The sequence below is a fragment of the Cottoperca gobio genome, chromosome 7 (genome assembly GCF_900634415.1).
Source record: "Cottoperca gobio chromosome 7, fCotGob3.1, whole genome shotgun sequence".
NCBI classification, from domain to species: Eukaryota; Metazoa; Chordata; class Actinopteri; order Perciformes; family Bovichtidae; genus Cottoperca; species Cottoperca gobio.
This window is the reverse complement of record NC_041361.1, coordinates 4,468,934-4,489,994: the sequence shown is the minus strand read 5'-3', so window position 1 is coordinate 4,489,994 and position 21,061 is coordinate 4,468,934. Positions and strand designations below refer to the sequence as shown.

Genomic DNA, 21,061 nt, shown 5'->3' with positions numbered 1-21,061 from the left:
ATAATCATGTTTAATGATAAATGACTAAACACATGAACAATGTGTTATAAAGCTTTTAACAACTATTCATACACAGGTACAAATCATGTACAAAGTGTATTATAATTAGAGGCAGTATTAACTATTCTGAAGTGCATTTTATGCTACTTTATACTGCTACTTCACTAAATAGAGGGAAATATTTGACTTTTTGACAGCTGTAGTCACTAGTTACTTTTTAGATTTAAGATTTCACATGTAAAACATATAATCACCTTTTAAAATATGGCACAGCTGTATATAAAGTAGTAGCGACCTTGAAAATAGTAAACAATGCTGTCACGTTAATGGATCAGTTATTATAATCAAATGATATATATGATAAATATAACAGATAATTGTGCCATTTTGCATATAGAGTACTTTTGATACAAGTATATTTTGCTGAGGTGCTAATAATACTTATGTACTTACAAGCTAAACTATTTTTATATTAATGCTTTGCTACTTTTACTGAAGTAAAATATCTCAATACTTCTTCCACCAAAGGTGTGTTAAAACATAATAAATACAAAACAAGTGTTATCCTAAAAGGTGTACTTTATGTTTGCTTTTAAACTTGTTTGTGTTATTCAAAAGCGCCAAAGTATCCCAAGACACGCTGTCTTTACAGATTTTATTTTGGAAAGCTGAACCGGAAGCTTGACACTGGGGAGGAGGAGCTACAACATCCGAGAAGAAGGAGTCGTCCCCGCCGGAGGAAGCTTACTGATGGCAGCGTAGTAACAAAGATAGTAAGCGAGTATTACTCGGCACCTGCTGATTTGTGGTAAGTTTATACATTCAGGGTTTTCATCCCCAGCTTTGTTTCAACATTTTAATTGATTTTTAAACGACACTTCTTTACGTCAAAGCAGAAGCGATGAACTTGGCAGGTTACGTTAGGTAAAGTGGTCATGTACTGTTGGTCAGAAAAATAACAAGATATTTGAACATGTCACTTTGGGTTTTGGGTAATTATGATTGGCATCTTCACAGTTTGTTCTGACATTGTATTGAGTTAATCAGTTAATCCCAAAATAACACATTCATTTTTAATGATAATAATATGGAAGGAAGCTAATCTACAGTATCATAACTGGAAGAGATCAACTTGTATTGTCTGTAGATCAACTAAATTAATATTTCTTCTGGTGAGTTCAGAAAATAATGTGATACTTTAATCTCTAATATTACATTTTGCTCTGCCATCCCAAGGATTTCTGTGTGCAGCATCCTAAAATACATGACAGTATATCACCTTACATTTGGCTGTGTTGCATGCACACTTGCTGTTTCATCAGGCAGTGTTTGATATGACACAGCGAAATGTTTTGGCCTCAACAGAGAGATGCTGACCTCGTCTTAAGAGTGACCAGATCATCCCAGACAGGACAGCAGGACGGAAATAAGAGCCATCATGGCTGGCAGGCAGCAAAGACCTCCAGCTGCTCCAGACGGCTCAGCAGAGGCCAAAAGGACGGACCTCAGGACCAATGAGAAGAAGTGCTGTGAGTAGTTTGTTTTTGATCTGTAGTAATTATTATGTGCACCTGAAGTATTTTATTATAGAATATAATGCAGAAACAGTGTGACCGTGTTCTTTTTAATGACATTTCCTGCTCTGTTGGCCACAAGTACAGAGCGGCGATAAGGTTTCATCAGGCTCTGATTGTTAAATGTCAACTTTGACGCACCTTCTGTTTATTATAGGTATGAATACAATGCATGGGTGTATTTGTAAAGGCAGATACTGCAACACCCACTGTACTGTTTGAAGCACATTAATACTGCAATGAGCAAGGTCGACATTTAGAGTCAGCCGGTAAACGTGTCAATGAGTTTGGCTTTAAAACATTCACACTTTGAGGAATCTGAACAAAACTATTCCTAGAATCTGGAGTCAAGTCTCGTCACGTTGTTTTTCATGTCCCAGCCAAAAAAAAGGTTACGCTGGTTTACTAAACTGCGTTGCTAAGCAGCAGGACTTTGAGAAACATTAACCAGCACTCGTGAGAAGACGATGATGTGACGGAAATGTCCAACTAAACGTTAACCAGCTGGTAGATGAACACTGCAGGGGTGACATTGGATTATTTCACAACCCTCCCTCTCCTTGCTGTCAGTATACACAATGCATATCTGCATATATATATATATACAAATGGGACATTTAAGGGGCAAGTTTAAAGTAGGTTAATTGTTAAACTCTTAAGAGTTTATGAAGGGAATGTAGATCACAAGATATCCTTGTATGCTTAATAACTCAACTCTCTGTGTTTATGTGTATGAATGGTTTTTGTGTGTATGCACTGCAGCTTGGGCCTCCTACATGACCAATTCTCCAACTGTGATCGTGATGATTGGTTTGCCCGCTCGAGGGAAAACCTACATGTCAAAGAAGCTGACACGGTACCTCAACTGGATCGGAGTGCCGACAAAGGGTCAGTAGCAGAAGCGATACGTGTTTTAGTTTTATGCATGTTGTAACATTTGAAAACCAGAGCCTCTGAGAGCCTTGTAAAATATTAAAGTGAGGGGACACTGCAGTGTATTCAGGGCAGATGTGCATCTACAGGGAACTTAAAGGGACAGTTCACCTCAAAGCTATTTATCAGATTGTTTTGGTGTCGATTGCAGAGTGTTGGAGATATCAGCCGTAGTTCTGCTTTCTCTCGACTACAATGGAACTAGATGGCACTCGGCCTGTGGTGCTTTAAAGCGCCAGATACTTTTGCTTCTGTAATACGTTTGATGGATTTAGAAAATAGTTCCTACATGAAACTGCTCTGTGACTAACCGGCTCACGATTTCTGGAAAAAAAAAAAGTTTTGGCGAGTACCATCTGGGAGAAAGCAGACAGCCGGCACCAAAACAACCTCGGTTGATAAAATAGCACTACAGGAAGAATATTTATTTCTGGTTTTGGGGTGAACTGTCTCTTTAGATCAGGGTGGCACCATGACACATTGTTCCTTTTATGACGACTGTAATGGTATTCAGAGACACTGAAAATCTGGTGCTTAAGGCACCGCTGTATTAAAAGGAGGTTGTATTTATGGCACCGCCCCCTATAAACAGGCTTTGTTTGTGGTTGGACTTTGATGTGTTCAATTATCAGGAAGCAGGAGAAATGGTTTATTGAGTACAATGAGAGAAGGTGACAGGATGGAGGACAGAAATCTCTCTATCTCAAATATATAGATATCTAGTATCTCTATGTTATACTATATATACTCTCATATAGATATGCGTACTCTATCTATAATCTATACTTGTTCTATTCTCTGTATATAGCGATTTCTGTCTATATATTATATATATATCTTACTTTCTCTATATCTAGTTTTGTTATATCTCTATTGTTATACAATGTATATCTGTGCTAAATATAAGTATATATAATATATCTAGTATATATATGATATATACAATATATATATATCAGAGAGAGATGCTGTATGATATTAGCATGGCATAAATCCGTCTTTGTATCTGTATAGGATATAAGCGCTTGAGTAGATAGATGATCCTATATATCGGATCTATATGAGGTGCTATATATATATTGTTAGATCTATGTATCTAATATCTGGTCTCTCGGTCTCTATATCATGTATATGTATCTATCTTGTCATATGTATTATGTATAATATCATATAGATATATATAGATATAGATCTATCCATCATGTATATATATAATCTATCTCCTGTCTATATTGTTATTCTATTAGTAGATCTTGGTATCTCTATCTACTCTACTCAGATACTCTCTCTCTCTCTACTCTCTATCTGTCTCTCTCTTCTCTCTCTATGTCTTCCTCTCTATCTCTATCTGTCGCTATATCTCTCTTCTTCTATAATATCTATATCTATCTCTATCTAAGTCTCTCTCTCTCTATCTCTAGATCGAGGATGTCTCTCTCAGATCTAGGTCTCGGAAGTGTCTCTCTCTGTCTATCTCTCTCTCCTTCTATCTGTATCTCTCTTGTATTTGTCTCTGTCTCTCTCTCTCTCTCTGTCCTCTCTATCTGTATCTATCTCTCTCTCTCTCTGTCTCTCTCTCCTCTCCTGTCTATCTCTCTCTCTCTCTGTCTTCGTCCTCTCTCTCTGTTCCTCTCATCTGTCTCTTCTGTTCTCTCTCTCTCTATCTCTCTGTCTCTCTATGTCTCTGTCTCTGTCTCTCTCTCTCTCTCTCTGTCTCTCTCTATCTGTCTCTCTTCTCTCTGTCTCTCTCTCTCTATGTATACTTCTCTCTCTGTCTTCTCTGTACTCTCTGTCTCTCTCTCTCTCTCTGTTCTCTCTCTCTCTGTCTCTCTCTCTCTGTCTCTCTCTCTCTCTGTCTCTCTCTCTCTCTCTGTCTTGCAGTATTTAACCTGGAGTTTATAGGAGAGAAGCAGTGCAGTCGTACAAGTCCTACGACTTCTTCAGACATGACAATAAAGAAGCAATGCTAATTAGAAAGTAAGTAAAACTGTTTCTTCTTCTTCTGTTGACCTCCTTTAGTGTTAATACATATTATCAACAAGTGACAAGAAACATACTGAACCATCATGGAGCCAATTTCTTTTGGTAAAAAAGTAGTAGTCATCTCTGGTGAGGAGGGGTCTAATTTTAATTAGATCTTTCGTGAGGTCTTGTCATCACACTGTCGTTATGTGTATTTCTTTTGCCTGTATTAAAAAAAGACACTGTACATTCGGCAGCAACAAAGACAAGTGTAAGTAGTAGAATGGACAAAGGGGAACAATGACAGCTGGACTATAAACTCAGGAGTGAAGGAGCCTTTACCTCTGCCCAGTGCGAGGCCCTATGTCTTTTCTGAACAACTTTTCCTTAACCTCGATGGAAAAGGTCATTTTACCAAACCGAAACCAGCAGATCAGGATGGATATTTAATTTGATTCGATTCCATTAGTGCACACATTATGTCTTTTACTCAATGTGTTTCTGCAGACAGTGTGCTCTGGTGGCACTGGAGGATGTCAAGGCCTATCTGAATGAGGAGGGAGGCCAGATCGCTGTAAGCGCACAGAAAACATCTGTATTCGCTGTTAAAAGATATTTATTTGTTTTGATTTTGATGTGAATATATTGTTTTGTTGGTCAGGTTTTTGATGCCACCAACACCACCAGAGAAAGGAGGGAACTCATCCTTAATTTTGCAAAGGATAACGCCTACAAGGTCAGAGGAACATTGATTTATTGAATCATTTAAGTTTCAGTATATTTTGTAACCACGAGCATCTTTTGTCAGGTGTTCTTTGTTGAGTCAATATGTGACGATCCAGAAGTCATCGCTACGAATATCCTGGTAAATTATGCTTCTTTTTTTTTTAAGTTACACGCACAGTTTTGTCCTCGAGCTGTTCGATGTCACGGTGAATCATCTCTGCAAATGTCTCTTTCACAAAGGATGTGAAGGTGTCCAGCCCAGATTACCCTGAGAGGGACAGAGAAAGCGTCATGGAGGATTTTCTGAAGAGAATAGAGTGTTATAAAGTGACGTACCAACCTTTAGATCCAGACGAACACGACAAGTAAGAACTCTTTTTGTTAAGGCCACAACGAGTCGCATGTGTTTGTTACTTTTTTCATACTTCTCCACAGTAAAAGTCATTTAGGGCTAAATGTCCTGAATCATTTCCTTGTGTTGGTGCACGTGCACTTGCAGAAACTGTCCAGCAGGTGGAAACAAACTCATTTGTAATACAGAGGGTTATTGTCTGCTATGTAATTGGGTTTTTGATTTGTGGAGCAGATAGAAGTGCAGATCATGTGGATTCAGAGACTCAGTGGTTTCTTTGATTTCTGTTGGTATTTGCAAAATAAATAAGGTTACCTAACTGAGAATAGGCCCAGGAGGAGGAATAGTCGTAGTTATCGTCTTAAACCTCGTCGCTGTTAATGACATTTTTACTGTTATTTACTCACTTTCCGTCCCGCAGGAACCGCTCCTTCATCCAGGTCATCAATGTTGGCCGTCGTTTCTTGGTCAACAGGGTGCAGGACTACATTCAGAGTAAAATAGTGTACTACCTCATGAACATCCACGTCCACTCCCACTCCATCTACCTCTGTCGGCACGGAGAGAGCCATCACAATGTGGAAGGACGCATCGGGGGAGACTCGGAACTGTCCGAGAGAGGGAGACAGGTGCTCTTTAAAAAAAACAAAAACATCTCTCAACTCAATAAAGATGGCAGCATCTCCAAAAGTCTTAAATCAGGGGCCACATGCAGCACAATATGATCTCAAGTGGGCCGGACCAGTAACATCAGCAGCATAACAATCTATAAATAACCACAACTCCAAATGTTTCCCTTCGTTTTAGTGCAAGAAAGTTCAAGTACATTCTGCAGCTTCATAGTTTAGCATGAAGATTGGAAACTGCTAGCCTGGTTCATCTTCTTTTTTCTTTTTCTTTTCACAGATAAAACTAAATACATATTAACTTTGTACTAAGCTAAGCTAACGGGCTGTAGCTTTGTATTTAATGGACGGATAAGAGAAGCATCAATCTTCAAGGAATCAAGACAATATGTCAAAAACTCAACTAGTCCTTTTAATATAATGTGTCGTACAACTTTTATGAGTTGAAATGATTCTGCAGATTATAAAGTGAACAGCATAAATCCAGTTGGACGGCGTAAATGAAATCCTGCTGCTACAAATCAACAGATTTCACGGCTGTTATGGGAAGAGTATCCAGAGTTCATGTCCTGTGTAGTTTTTGTTTTGAGTTCCAGCGTAAACATCTATTTTTAACATGTTTTCTTCTTGTTGTTGTCAGTTCTCGACAGAACTGAAGGGTTTTGTGGAAGAGCACCGTCTGTCAGACCTGAAGGTTTGGACGAGCCAACTGAGACGCACCATCCAGACGGCAGAGGAGCTGGGAGTTCCCTACGAGCAGTGGAAGATCCTGAATGAAATAGATGCTGTATGTGCTCTGATGTATAACTGAAGAGACACACCGTTCACTTTAACTTTATTCCAGACACGGAGGTCCATATCGGTATAAAAATAATCCAATAGAAGGACAACAACAACACACACACACACAGAGATAATCAATGTAGTCCTCAGGGATTCAAACACAAACAGACATTAGGAATACCTTGTGTCACTTTGTACAGGCTCATATAAGGCCATTATGAAAATGATCAATTCATCTACACATACATTTGTACATAAAACACAGCATAAAGGGCGGGACCATCACTACTCACATGCTATATGACTTGCACTTCTTTTAGGAGCTTCATTAAATGACACCTGAAGCTTTTTCCTTCTTGCTTTCCTATAACTGCACCGCACGTGGGCTGCATAGAGTCGGGGACAGTAGGCTCTGAGGAACATCATCTGTAGATCAAATCAAATGTATTTATATATAGCCCAGTATCACAACTTACACATTTGTCTCAGTGGGCTTTACAGACCCACATCATACAACACCCTCTTGTCCAACAAGTCCCAGGATGGACAGACGTGCAATAGATGACGTCGGTACAGAATAAACAACATAGTAAAAATGCAACAGAAATGATGTGATCGTGTATGAAAAAGATTGTTTTTATCTCTTTGTGTTTCAGGGTGTGTGTGAAGAAATGTCCTATGAGATGATTGAAGAAACGTACCCAGAGGAGTTTGTCATGAGGGACCAGGACAAGTACCATTACCGCTACCCTGGAGGAGAGGTGAAAGACTCTTTCTTCTACCTTGATGGTTTAGGGTCTGTTATGCTTTTTTTTCACCTCGTGTGTTCTTTTAACAACAACCTGGAACGTGATCTTCTACAAAAGCTGAAACGGAACAAACCTAAATTTGACTTTATGCCCCTTTCGCTCCAGTCCTACCAGGATCTGGTTCAGCGGCTGGAGCCAGTCATCATGGAGCTGGAGCGACAGGGCAACGTGCTGGTCATCTGTCACCAGGCGGTCATGCGATGCTTGCTCGCCTATTTCCTGGACAAGAGCGCAGGTAACATGCCTAGACAAAGCCTCGCATTATAAAAACATATTACAACATACTTATTGTTCTGTGCTTTAACTAAAGAGCTCAGTGAAGTAATTCAGGGCCATATTGTTCATCTTGAGTCAAGTTACAGCTAAACTAAATGTTTCTGAGGAGGCTGTTGAAGACACACTGGAGATATTTAATGAATACCACCCGAAGACCAATTTATCAAAAGCTTAACGAGACTGAAAATCATCTGCCGTACTCTGCGATTGTGCGAGTAGCAGGGGTGACGACATGAGAGCTGCACCTAAACGAAGGGAGGTGTTCGTATTCTGTAAAAACACACCAAATAAAACGGCTCAACTTGCACGACACTCTTAATTAAGCTAGTGGGTGTTCGCCCACAGTGTGACTCCGCTCTGAGCTCCAGCAGGGACTTGAACATCAGCTTCATATGATCAGATTTGGGGAAGAAGAGTTTGTGCTTAAAGTTGGGTGGAAGATGATTCATTGTAAAGCAAGACAATGACATTAAATCACATCCTCAAATGTGCAGCACCAACAGTATGTCACATGACTCTGCGTGATGCTCCAAAAGAGTCAGGAATGGTGACTCTTCACATTCTGCAGATCTCGAGACAGATTTATTATTTTTGGACACTATATTTATACATTTTTCCCGCTTGGTATTAACTACACAAACAACAGCAAGGACAAAGAAAAGCAAAATGCAACACAGTCAGACGACTGCAGACTCAAATCTAACAAACAGTATCCATATGCAAAAGTAAACAATAACTACAACATCAAAAGATGGTGGGACGGGTAGATGTTTCACATTGTGCATATGAAATGATTGTGCATTTACACACATTAAAGAAAGCGTATATATAAATGTGTGGAAATATAATAACTGGGTGTTTACGATGGAAAATGCTGCTCAAAATCAAATCCCTAAATAGGCATGGGGCAGACACGGGCTTTCGTCAGCAGAGGAAGTGGTCACGGCTGCAGCATCTGTTTAAAGACTGGGCCACAGCTTGATGACTGCACAAACCAAACTGTGGTTGCAGCTCTGGCATTCAAACCCACTGCACCCCCCAATGTGGGCATGCAGCTTCATGTAATGTCACAAACATGAGGGGAAAAACACAAACATGACTGGATATAACAACAGCACAAAGGTTCTCATGTTGTTGTTTTGTTTGTTTTTGTTGCGACAGATGATCTGCCCTACTTGAAGTGTCCCCTGCACGCGGTCTTGAAACTCACCCCTGTGGCTTATGGTAAGTCGCCTTCACTGTTCATAAGTCATCTTCACTTCTTCCTTTGTTGGGTTGTGACATATCTTTCTCCGGTCTCCCTCCTCTAGGTTGTAAAGTGGACATGTTTGACCTGAAGGTGGAGGCTGTCAACACTCACAGGGACAGACCATTAGTAAGCGTGCAACCTTTAAATTATAGTCTGTAAACATGTGGTTAGATGTGTCTAAAGTTGTTTATCTCAGAGTTCAGCGGAGTGCATGTGTTTGGTTCGTGCGGCCGGGGATCAGTGACTCCCTTCTGTCCTTTTAAGGAAGAAGCAGGTTGGGTCATTGGTATTTTTAGACAACCTAAAATGAATGTTTTATTATTATAATCCACATCCACCTGATCATATCGCCCTCGGCTCCTTCTAAAAAATCATTCATTAACATTGACTGAAGCATTTTGGAAAATCTCCTTTACAAGAGCTGATGTTACGTATGCACTTTCTAACCACGCGATGTTTGTGGTGGAAAGTTTTAATGAAGCCCTTAAACAAATGACCAGTGAAGTCTGTAATGAAAGAAGATTCTTGAGAAATAATCTTGTCTTTGTATTCTTTGCAAAGACGGATCATCAATCATACAGAGTGCAAGCAGTGTGGGCGAGGAAGAGTCCCGATAAAACTGTGTTCATGTATTTTACAGACTGTAAGGAGAAGGAGGGGTGGAGGATCCAGACAGTTGACCCACAAAGACAGGGAGGAGAGAAGGGGTGTGTGTGTGTGTGTGTGTGTGTGTGTGTGTGTGGTGTGTGTGGAAAGGTCCCACAGTTGCAGGTGTTAGATAGACGCAATAAAACAGTGAGTAGAGAAAGGAGGGGGTGGAGGATCCAGACAGTGGCAGATATTAGGTAGACACACAAATACATTTGATAGACAGGGAGTAGAGAAGGGGTGTGTGTGTGTGGAAAGGTCCCACAGTTGCAGGTGTTAGATAGACAAAATAAAACAGTGAGTAGAGAGGGGAGAGGAGGAAGATTCACCCATTTGGGATAAACACAAGAAGAATATCGTGGGAAGAAATAAAGTTATGATATGCTGGGAAAGACAGAACAATAAGAAGTATTAAACAACAAGAATTTAACATGGACATACGAAATGTTCCACATTTTCTTTTACAGATACCAGTTTATGTGGTAGTTCTTGTACTGTATGCATGTTTTCTGTGCATACGCATTAATTTATACATCTTGCCTCTGGACTCTGGACATCATTCCCCAGTTAATCTGTGTTTCATTCAATGACGCATTCAATGTCTTTATTTACTAATCAGCCGATTCCCTATCTGCTCCCTGGTTGTACAGTTTGTGCTGATGAGAGTTGAAACCAAGAGTCCTAGACGTGTGTGGGTGTTAACACACGAACACGTTCACTGAGTGACCTCTTGTTAACTGGGTGGAGGAATATCACGTCTGCTGGGACCAGCATGGCCTTTTTATATTTATGGCTGTCTCAGTCGTTGTTTTTCCTTCTTTCCGTCTCACACGGTGATCTCAGCGCTGCAGTAGGAAAGAAAACACATGTGTTAATCCGCCCACCTTTGTCTGTCTGTTCTTCACTGACCAGGATAAAGTCAGAGCAGATGCCGTGCCGCCAGCTTTCCTCCGACGTAACAGCTTCACGCCGTTGTCCAGCCAGGACCAGATTAAACGACCTCGTCTTTACAGCGTGGGCAACCCTCCGCAGGCCCGCATGTCCCAGGCCCCCACATTACCCAGGATGCAGTTCTCCGAGGCATCCGAGGGGGCAGAGTTGCTACAAAGCGTAGTGAGTGTTACTGTATGTGAGAGACGTTGTAAATAGAAAACGGTCTGATAGTTGTGGATACGTTAGATACGTGTGCCGCAAACTAAGGAGCTAAACAATAAGAGTAAGTAAAAGTAAATAAATAGATACATTAATTTATCTGCTTTGAGGTGAAGTATAAAGCTTTAATTGTCTTTGTTACACACCTTTTTTTATTATTAATTGATGTATTTGTACTATTTATGTTTATGCTCCCAGACATGAAGTTTCATGTTTTACAGGACACGAAGAAACAAACAGAAGTGCCAGTGCCAGTCAAAACAAATACCTCATTGCCCTCTCCCTTCCCTTTGCATCCTGCAGGACTCTGTAAACGGCTTTAGTGCAGCGGACACAGACGACTGTGTTCGGAGTTAAAGACGCAAACCGAGAGGTATTTTGTTCCTTTTTCCTCGACTCTTTCATGTGGAACATCCGCACCCTCCACCTCAACTATCTCACACATTTTGTTTTGCCTTTTTATCCCAGGCTTTTCTCCACATGGATGTATCTCCGGTTCTGAGGACCAGCAGTAAAATCCCCACCAGCTTCAGCCATTACATTCCTAAACAATGTATTACACTATATCTGTGTAACCCTACATGTGTTGTCTCTTGGGTTTTTGTTGGATGGTTCATGTGCGTGTTATTAAGCGTTAACATGCGTACATGAACTCAACGCCTTTTGCACAAAAGCCTTTTATATCTCGGCCGAGATCCAGCTCAGATATGTAATAATGTAGAGATCTGTAGTAAGTAGACACTAAAAAACACATCTTAGTTCCTAGTACACTCCACATACTGTAGTCTGCAGTCGTAGTACGCTGTATTAGATGTAGAACATGTCGATTGTGAATTGTATACCTCGATGGAAGATGCTACCTTTTTGTAATTTTAGTGTAAGAGAGTGCTTCTCTTGAAGGAAGCCATATACAGCCTTAGTTTTTCCTCCGATTCTTTCTTTAAGTTAGATTTTTAAACATTCCTAAGTCATGTGCATCCTTCCTCAAGTACAGCTTATGACCAGATGTAGTAATAATTGTATATATAGTGTAATTTAAAGCATATTAAGCTTGCAGTGGGGCAGACACGAGCTGTAAAAAGTAATGAGATGTTTCGTCTGGCTCTATAATAAATGTGGCAGCTACTGTGCAAAATATCTTCTCTGCAAAGATGCCTACCTGTATGTTTTGCCTTCCACTCAAATTAACAACTTTTATACATACATATATGTAACTGTGGACTATGATAATGTAAAGCTGATGACATTTGAAGTCCATAAATGATTGATGCAGATATTTAAAACATGAAGCGCTCAGGAGTTTTAATGCGTCATAGCTACACGCCGATGAGTTATGCACTACTGACGAAGGGTACTGTATGTTCATCACTAACCTTTTAGTAACCTTACGGATAACATCTATTCACATTGATGTTTGTATCTGCAATAACTCAATATTTGGAAAAAGTGCCTTTATTTAAAGGACGACAAGGCTGTGACGATAGTAATCAAACTTTGAAACTGAACTGAAGGATGGGCAATATATTATGTGGATGATTTGTAAAGTGCTTTTAAGGTTATTGCACACTGTGGCGTACATGTTTCATTTAATAAAGTTCTTTGTAATGCAGTTTTTACATTGGCTTCTGTTTTTTTCCAGAGTATTTGAGATTATTTTGACCTCAGAAAAGACGTTTAGTTAAACTTCATGTCCCTAAAGACACATTAACATCTTCCAAAGCCAAATCTAACTGATCCAACACTTGACATACAGTTTTGTTACGAACATTATCGCTGAGTCGTTCCTGAGTTCTGTACAAAATACATACACACAAAGCTCTGTGTGTCAAGTTAAGTTCTGAAATGGGAGTTTAAAATGATGTGACATCCTTTAAATGACTGTGATTTACCTTCGTGAGCTGCAGAGTGAGTCATCGGGGGAAACGGGAGGAGGAACGGGTCAAACAATCACGGCATTGACGACAGAAATGGCGATTTGAATGAGCGGATTCAGATAAAAAACTCAGATTAATGTCCACACTGATTACTAGACGTTAAACAAGAGAAAACCCACTGATGTGAGAAGAGAAAGGAGCGTACACTAATGTGTTAGTCATGCTGCATAAACATCATCAAATAAACATTGAACTTGAAACATTTGTGATTAAAGCCCTTTAATTAACAATGCGTTGTTGTGTAAGTCTCTACAGTGCAGTACAATTCAAAGTAAAAAAATTAATCCTCCAGATTATTATGCATTTTATTTAATCTGTATTAGTCAATATTAATTAGTATTTTGTATATGGTAAATCAGATTTTAAAATGTAAATATATTTCTTTAATTTATTGTGTTTATGTGCCCTTCATTGTGTAATGGTGCGGGATGAGCCTGTGGTATTTGTATACCAATTGGTAAAGGTGTGTAGAGGGGGGTCAGGGTAAGAGTCACTGCTGGAATCTGCTGCACCTGTAAAGCTGTGAATAAAACAAATCATAATGTAGTATGTCGAAAGAAATAGATAATAGCAAAGTCATAGTATTACGTGTCATTTAGCAGACGCTCTTATACAGAGCACCTTGTAGTGAACTAACTACAGGGACAGTCCCGCTGGAGCAATTTAGGGTTACGTGCCTTGCTCAGGGGCTCAATGGTTAATCATCTAATGACTACTTACATGTATCTTGTAACCCTCTTTGATTTGAGGATTTATTTTGTCTACTTGGTTATTATTAGTATAAATTCAGGGGGGTTCAAACCATATGGGAGTTTTGTTCCCTCAATATCTCAAAAAGGTGAATTATTTCCTTTTCCAATGTAATGTTTGTAAATTCATATACACTTCTAAAAGAATGTAAAAACACTTTCTCTCCCCTCCTGTAAGAAAGATGTTGACTTTGACAGCAATATTGAAAATAAATAACATAAATAATATACTTGTTCATCTTTATAAGTCTAACTTGGTGAATTCTTAGAGGATCATGCAAACCCTAGAGCTTATGTGTGTGTAGTAAGGATTACATTTACAGCACTGTAACTTGTATTCTTGTATTTTCTACCCGTCTTGTTCTATTTTTAGCTTGTTTTTTTATGTATTTTCTCTTGTTCTCTTTCATTTTTTTAATTGTATTGTTTGTATTGTGATTGTTTATCCCTGTTCTTGATTTCCTAAGCGAGAGTTATTCCAATCAGCCTGTCCCGGGCTGCTCCCGCTGTGCCTCCCCTTCTCCTATAAATAGCTTCATTTGATTCAGCTGGCTGCATTTCATTTGTTAATACGGAGCCACACGGTCGACTAACATGAAGACTGTCGGGTTGAATATTGTGATTTTATCGTTTGCTTTACTTGTTTCAGGTAAATTAAAGAAAAAATGCACATTTCAAAGATTGCGATTGTTGCTTTTTCTTTTATATTTAAACTTTTGATTCCTTCCAAATAGCTCAAGTGCCAAGAAAATGTTCGGCACCACCGAAGTACCCGCACACCAGACTAGTGGAGACCACCGTACAGAAGTTCATCCGTGGGGCGAAGGTTTATTATGACTGCGCAGAGGACTTCACTCCCTTCAGTGGGAACAGAGATGTGCGGTGTAATGGTGGGAAATGGACTACACTGACTCTAAAATGCGAAAGTAAGTACTTGACATACTTTGCTATCCAGCTCAGCATTAATAGCGTAAAGATAAGGATGGATGGTTTTCCTTTTGAGATGTTTTTAGAGTTATCATGTGATTTGGTTTGAATCCCCCCCCTAGCAGGTAAATCTACATCTTATTCTAACTCCTTTTTATTGTGGCTACTAAAAATTGAAGGAGAACCAGCAAAACATTTTAAACCTCTGTAAGCCTTGCAAAATGCTTTTATAATCAATTAAAAAAAAAACCAAATTGAGCTTTTTATTTAGATTTTAAGTCAATACTCATGAAACCCAACAGATTAGTTTTGTAGCCCTTTAAACTTTGAAAGAGAACTCAACGTTTATGTTAAATGTTTTATTTTTTTCACTGTGTACATGCATTAAAAGGGCTATGGGTTATTGTAATTATTCCTCCCGTACATACCGAAGACACCTGCCCTTTAAACCTAAACCATTAGATAACATTATGTGAAGGTCCTTGTTTCATTTACCTTTTTTATACTCTTAGTCTTTAACTAACAATCTGGTGTTTTGTTTCTGTTGGATTGTATCTGATGTAACAGGATTAGCTTTATTTCTCAATGTCATAAGTGCACATTTATAATAGAGCTAAAAGAAAACGTATCAAATAGAGATGTATTATTATTAATTGAGGAAGTAGACTGCCTGTTTTTCTAAACCTTAAAACACTAACCTGTTCTAATTTTAACTACATGACCGCTTCACAAGAGGCAGATAAGTTCACCTTTTGTACTCCAACACAAACTGCTGCATTACATATTTGAATGCCAGAAGGAAAGAGACGAGCTCCAATGGTTCGGTGTTAAGCTCAGGAGCATTTATGGGCTTGTTAACCTGAAGCTTCCACATTACTGTGGCTTCAAAATGTTTCCATATCCATTAAAACTCCCATCAGGCAAAACTCACTGAAGGTTGCCACGTAGGCTTTGCAAGACAAGGACTCTGTCTTGTTTTGTTTTTTCCACCCTTGAGTTCTGGGTTCTCTGATTGGACATGAACTCTTTATTTACTTCCCGACAGAGGTATCATGTGGTAATGCCGGAGATCTGCCTAACGGAGACTTTCAGTATGAAGGGAATTCATTCGGGGAGAAAGTTAATGCTGTATGCAATGCGGGGTAAGTTAAAGCCTGAATGAAATCCTGTAAACCTTGATCAGAATAAGCCTCTGAATTTGTGTTCGTGTTGACAGATACACTCTAAAAGGACCCCACTACATGATATGCAAGAAGTCTGGCTGGGCTGGTGAAGTCCCATCTTGTGAAGGTGAAAAGCACATCAGAGCATCCACACAGGCTCATTAACTGAAAGCATTCATATTCTTTACACACTCTGGTTGCTGCACCTTAAGGGGCGATCTGAAGTGTGTGTTGTTGTCAAGAATGAGTAATTACTGCCTGAATGTGACGCCCAATGAAGGTGTTTTGCGTAATCCTTTAAACATATTTCCCATTATGCAATAAAGTTTGTTATAGTAACTATTGGTGTGGTAAAGGTGTGTTAAAGGTATGCATTTTAACAGAAAGCTCATTTTAATCTCTTCAGCGGGAGAGACCACCTGCTCCACCCCTGCAGTGAACAACTCTGTGAGCAGTGCTGCAGATGTTTCTGTATACCGGGTGGGTGACCATATGACCTTCACCTGCAGTCAGGGCTTCCAGCTGGATGGAGCTCAGCGCATCACGTGTGGTCCCGGTGGCGTGTGGCAGCATCAGCCGCCTCGCTGTCTGCCTTCACCTGATGCAACTCAGTCACCCATAAAAGAAAGTGAGTTGGTCGTTCACCCGGACAGCGAGTTGTTGTGTGGTTTTTTGGCAGCGCTGTCAAAATGTCATGTTAGTTTTAATAAAAGGAGGACATTTGTTTCCTCTGTTCAGCAGGGGGATGCGGTGTGCCGGTGGCCACCGACAACGTCAACCTCGCTGACAAGTACATCACAAAGACTTCTTTCAAAAGTGGTGACAGAGTCCTTTACGTGTGTGATGTCGGATACACGCAAGCGGGAGGCAGCAGATATCGCAGTTGCATCAAGGGAATGTGGACACCGCTGATGCTAAAATGTGAACGTAAGAGATGTTGTAATCCTTCAGTCTTTGGTTAAAGCTTTATTAATGCATTACTTTCCATATTTAGTATATAATATATTTGTCAGCTGGTAATGTGGCTGAAAGTTATTGCTCATTAAAGGACGTTTTTATAACCATCATTGTTTTATGACTTAATCTGAACATTATTATTTTATTTTTCAAAGATGACTCTGTGAAGTCAAACTTTTCCTTTGCAGTATCTCATTAACGGGTCTATTGAGTGGTGACGCAGCACAACTATCGATATGCAATAGTTTCTACCTCTTTATGGCGACCTCTGGGAGTGGATATCAGGCCCTTGCACGTGCGCCCAGCTGCACATGATTGAGATTTATACTGAATCAGGAGTGACTGAGGCTTTATAAATCTGACAAAACAATGAGTCTGCATATTTATGTCTTTGTGTGTTCACACAGTGTTAAGCATCTCGCCCCAGCATGGCTCTTCTGAGGTATGAGGACTTTATTACAGTCCTGCTGACCGATGCATTGCATATAAATATTTAAAAAAACTAATGAACCTGTTTAAACTTTTGTTGTACTCAAAAGGAAAGTTGTGTGGCACTGCAGGAGAGATTATAAATGGAGACTTTACATATACTGGAGTGGAGTTTGGAGACCAAGCTACAGCTGTCTGTAATGAGGGGTGAGGGAAATCCTTACATATTATTATTCTTTGCAGTTAAAAGATTTTTGCATTCTCTATCTAAACTCTGACTTTTGCCTCTTTTATCAGGCATATTCTTGTAGGACGGGCAACCAGAAACTGCTTGAGCAAAGGCTGGGACGGACGTGTTCCTGCCTGTGAAGGTGCAGTGAACGAGCATTATTTGTCATGTGGCCTTTAATTTTCTTTCCTCTTTAGCTGTGCCAACGCTATTTAATCTGTTCCAGCTGTGGTGTGTGAGGAGCCTTCAAGAGTAACAAATGCAGAGATGCAAGGCCCTCAGGAGCCACCGTACACATACAGGACTGTGATCAGCTATCACTGTCGTGTGGGAACTCTGATTGGAAAAGGGAACATTTGGTGCACCAAGGATGGGACGTGGAGTGATTCTCCTCCTGAATGCAAAGGTTCTTGATACTATTAGTGACACGGCACGTTTTCAATCTTTGATGCACCTTTTGTTATATTATAATATATTTTCATATTTCCTCACAGAAATAACTTGTCCATCTCCAAATGTGCCCAACGGCTACTGGAGGAAAGCTCAGAGAGAGTTGTATCGCGAAAGCGACGTTGTATCCATCGAGTGTAAAAGGGGATACGCAAAGAGCAGCCGGGGCACGGTTACCTGTGGTCATGATGGCCGATGGTCCCCTCGCCTGCCTAAATGTATACGTAAGTAATCGATTCTTTGTGGCGCATGCGTTACTTGATGATATAAATTTGACCAAACTTTAAAATTATGATCACCACCTGCTTATTTCAGCACAACACAGGAGGCGCAACTAAGCTAGCTGAAATGTGAACGACTGTGAACAGGATGGAAATAAGCAGCTCTTAAGCGTAACAACGTCTTCCTTCTAAAAGCCACCTTATTTTAATAATGCACTTATATTTTCTTACGTGCTCATACAACTTGTATAAACTCATTATACAGACATTAAAATGTTTGAAATGAAGCTGAAGTACAGTATGTTTATTTCAATAAGTGTTTTGGGCAGTAACCAGTACAAACTTGTTTCATTCACCTCCTGTACATATTTCTTTTTTCTTTTTTAACAGTTGATAATGTTATGTGTATCATCTCTATAGACTAAACGGTGAGTGAGCATTTCATGAACAAACAAGCTACAAGAAAATAAGAACACCAATTCCATTCATTTAAAAAGACATTACAAAATCCAGACATTTCTTTACATGAGCAATAACAATTCAAGTGCAAATATTATTATCAACTCTATGATACATCATAGCAAACTCTCGTTAAAAGGCAACAATACCAAAAAACAAAAATAATATCAGGTTGCAGGAAAGATGCTGATTCTGGTGGATGGGGGGGGATGGGGGGGAATTAGAGCAGAGCATGCTGGGAAGCATTTCAAACAGATGAGTTCATGGCTTGGCCCAGCGTCGCCCTTAGGTTTGACAATGGTCAAAATCCCTTTTGTCATCCTAAAGTTTGGTACAGGATATGAAGTATAACATCTTATCTATTTACATGAGTGGGGACAAAACGCACTCTCTGAAGAATTTGTTAATTTAACTTCTTTGAATGAACAGGCTGAGGCGTTTTTAGATTATCATTGTGACCAGTCAATTGTACCAATTTGACTCTAAAAGGAATAGTCCCTACATTTTGGGAAATACTTTACACTGTCTTACTGAGCGTGCACCCCAGCCAAAAACTGCAGCGTGACTTTAATTGTTGAGCTTTAGAGGTGCTGGTAGGAAGATTTAGTTACAAAAGGTAAGGCAGGCTAGCTGTTTCCAGTCTTTAACTTCATATTTACTGTTCAGACGAGAGGTAACTCTCCCAAAATGTCGTAGAAACTCCTAACAAGAAGCAAAGTGTTAGATTTTTTTAAACTTTAATCATTTTTACCCTGTTTTGGTCGCTATTTTGAAATCTCAAAGAATATTTGCTACACACCAAATACTGCTTTTTTCTTTTCTTAATAAGAGCAGTAACATGTAGAAACCTAAACATCTTCTGCCCGTACTGATACATATTCAATACGATGAGTCAACAAGCTTTGTTGTGGGTCACAATAGGGTGTAACCGAAATTAAAGGTGTTTTCATTCATTGCACTTTGTACTAAAAGGTAGGATGACGGGCTCTGAATTTAGTGCACAAAACAAAGTGACCCGCCCTTCTTGGGCGGTCTTTGGAAGAGCTGTCTTCATTGGGACAGAACAATGTGTTTTGAAGAGGAGGGGGGGGGGGGGGGCTGGGTGTCTTTGGATTTGAGACAGGTGGGGCAGAAAGTGATTTTGGGGGTCCTGCGTAACAAATTTAGGATTAAAGAATTCAACCCTTGTCTAATTCATTTTCATTATTTACAAGATTGAAATAAAAACACAAAACTGGTAGTCCACAGAAAGGCAATGTGACATTATCAACTTACTGTGTGTAAGAACTAAAGTGTTTCAGACGTGGAGCTTACTTTACTTTTAAAACGTAGAGACTATTAGTGTGTAGAGTACATCAGAAAGACAGACAATATGCGATTGAAGAATTAAAGTGACCTTTTTAAAAAAGAAGCAGCAAACAATGTCCCTCAAAGACATTTCTCTATCTCTCTCTCTCTCAGAGACATGTTCCACTAGACATCACATTATCTCATTTCTGTGGCTCTCACAATTATTAGTTTGTTATTCATCTCCCAAATGTCCACTATGTTCCTGGAATGATAAACCACCTATTTTTATTTGCTTTAGGTTGGCTTAAAAAAAAACAAAACAAATGATCTGAAGGTTGGAAAACGCTGGTACAAAACATAGATAACTGTTTTAACAGTAAAACCCTTGGAAACTGCTCTAAGAGCTCAAATATAGTAAGGCTTTAAATGAGCTGGAACGCAGCTGCGACATGAATTTAACAACCGCTCCTCCTCGAGGACCGCACAGACACTGGAGATGGAACTAGGGTTACACAACACTTAGTCATACTTAAATGGTAGCAACTCAGACCACTCATTTAAGCAAACACAATATCAAAACGTCACTGCTTTCTAGTTTCATTGCACAACCTAACCCTCTCACACTCTACATCCCTGCTGAACGGAAACGGACAACAAACCCAAAACACACATTTTCAGTATTTCTCAGGTCAGCATAATGTTTGTCAAAGCCTATGAAAAATAAGAGAGGGTAAACATACTATTATGTTTAAGTCCAGTGGGGGAGGGGGAGGGGTCACGGTCCGGTGCTTTCGGCAGCTGTGTGAGCTTTTACTTGTATGGTCGCAGAAAAGCCGAGACTTTGCTGCTTATGAGGCGTATGAAGGAGCGGGGAAGCATCTCGTTGGACTCCCGAGTGGTGTACTTAAAGTAGTTGTTTGGGTGAGCCAGCACATCGAAAAGAGTCTTAATCAGTTTTTTATCCTGCAGGAAAGAACAGACGGGTGTAAACGCACATTTTCATCCTGAATGTTTCGTTGGAATTACATTGTGAAGCCATTTCACAATGATGGAAAACAACGCTACCGTCTGACTCATGCAAGTACTAATGCTTTGCTTATCTGACAACACCTTTTAAAAGGTAAAGCTTATTGAGTCACCTCTCCCGGGTGTTATGTGTCAAC

At 39.7% G+C, this 21,061-nt stretch overlaps 3 protein-coding genes across 4 annotated transcripts in view; 2 read left to right on the top strand and 1 right to left on the bottom strand.

Annotated features, from left to right (window-relative positions):
- The first annotated feature begins 718 nt into the window (after nucleotides 1–718).
- Nucleotides 719–12,706, top strand: LOC115011099 (6-phosphofructo-2-kinase/fructose-2,6-bisphosphatase 2-like). The gene is given in 18 exon segments (XM_029436055.1): nucleotides 719–808; nucleotides 1,323–1,529; nucleotides 2,337–2,462; nucleotides 4,389–4,394; nucleotides 4,397–4,484; nucleotides 4,977–5,043; nucleotides 5,131–5,205; nucleotides 5,278–5,334; nucleotides 5,436–5,560; nucleotides 5,969–6,176; nucleotides 6,814–6,960; nucleotides 7,613–7,717; nucleotides 7,871–8,000; nucleotides 9,203–9,265; nucleotides 9,352–9,416; nucleotides 10,851–11,051; nucleotides 11,394–11,463; nucleotides 11,559–12,706. Coding segments are annotated over 16 exon segments (1,608 nt in total). The 5' UTR covers nucleotides 719–808; nucleotides 1,323–1,438; the 3' UTR covers nucleotides 11,448–11,463; nucleotides 11,559–12,706.
- A 1,612-nt stretch (nucleotides 12,707–14,318) lies between these two features.
- LOC115010886 (sushi, von Willebrand factor type A, EGF and pentraxin domain-containing protein 1-like) lies at nucleotides 14,319–18,436 on the top strand. The gene is made up of 11 exons (XM_029435770.1): nucleotides 14,319–14,422; nucleotides 14,508–14,699; nucleotides 15,746–15,842; nucleotides 15,917–15,990; nucleotides 16,270–16,491; nucleotides 16,602–16,790; nucleotides 17,360–17,456; nucleotides 17,547–17,620; nucleotides 17,705–17,884; nucleotides 17,973–18,152; nucleotides 18,244–18,436. Exons 1-11 carry the CDS (start codon nucleotides 14,368–14,370, stop codon nucleotides 18,264–18,266), a joined length of 1,383 nt encoding a protein of 460 aa, XP_029291630.1. The 5' UTR covers nucleotides 14,319–14,367; the 3' UTR covers nucleotides 18,267–18,436.
- A 180-nt stretch (nucleotides 18,437–18,616) lies between these two features.
- Nucleotides 18,617–21,061, bottom strand: part of scube3 (signal peptide, CUB domain, EGF-like 3) — a 66,414-nt gene continuing 63,969 nt past the window's right edge. For both annotated transcript variants that reach the window (XM_029435767.1, XM_029435768.1), the window contains one exon: nucleotides 18,617–20,861. In XM_029435767.1, coding sequence (XP_029291627.1) covers nucleotides 20,709–20,861 — 153 coding nt within the window. In that variant the 3' untranslated portion in view covers nucleotides 18,617–20,708. The remainder of the gene's footprint in view (nucleotides 20,862–21,061) is intronic.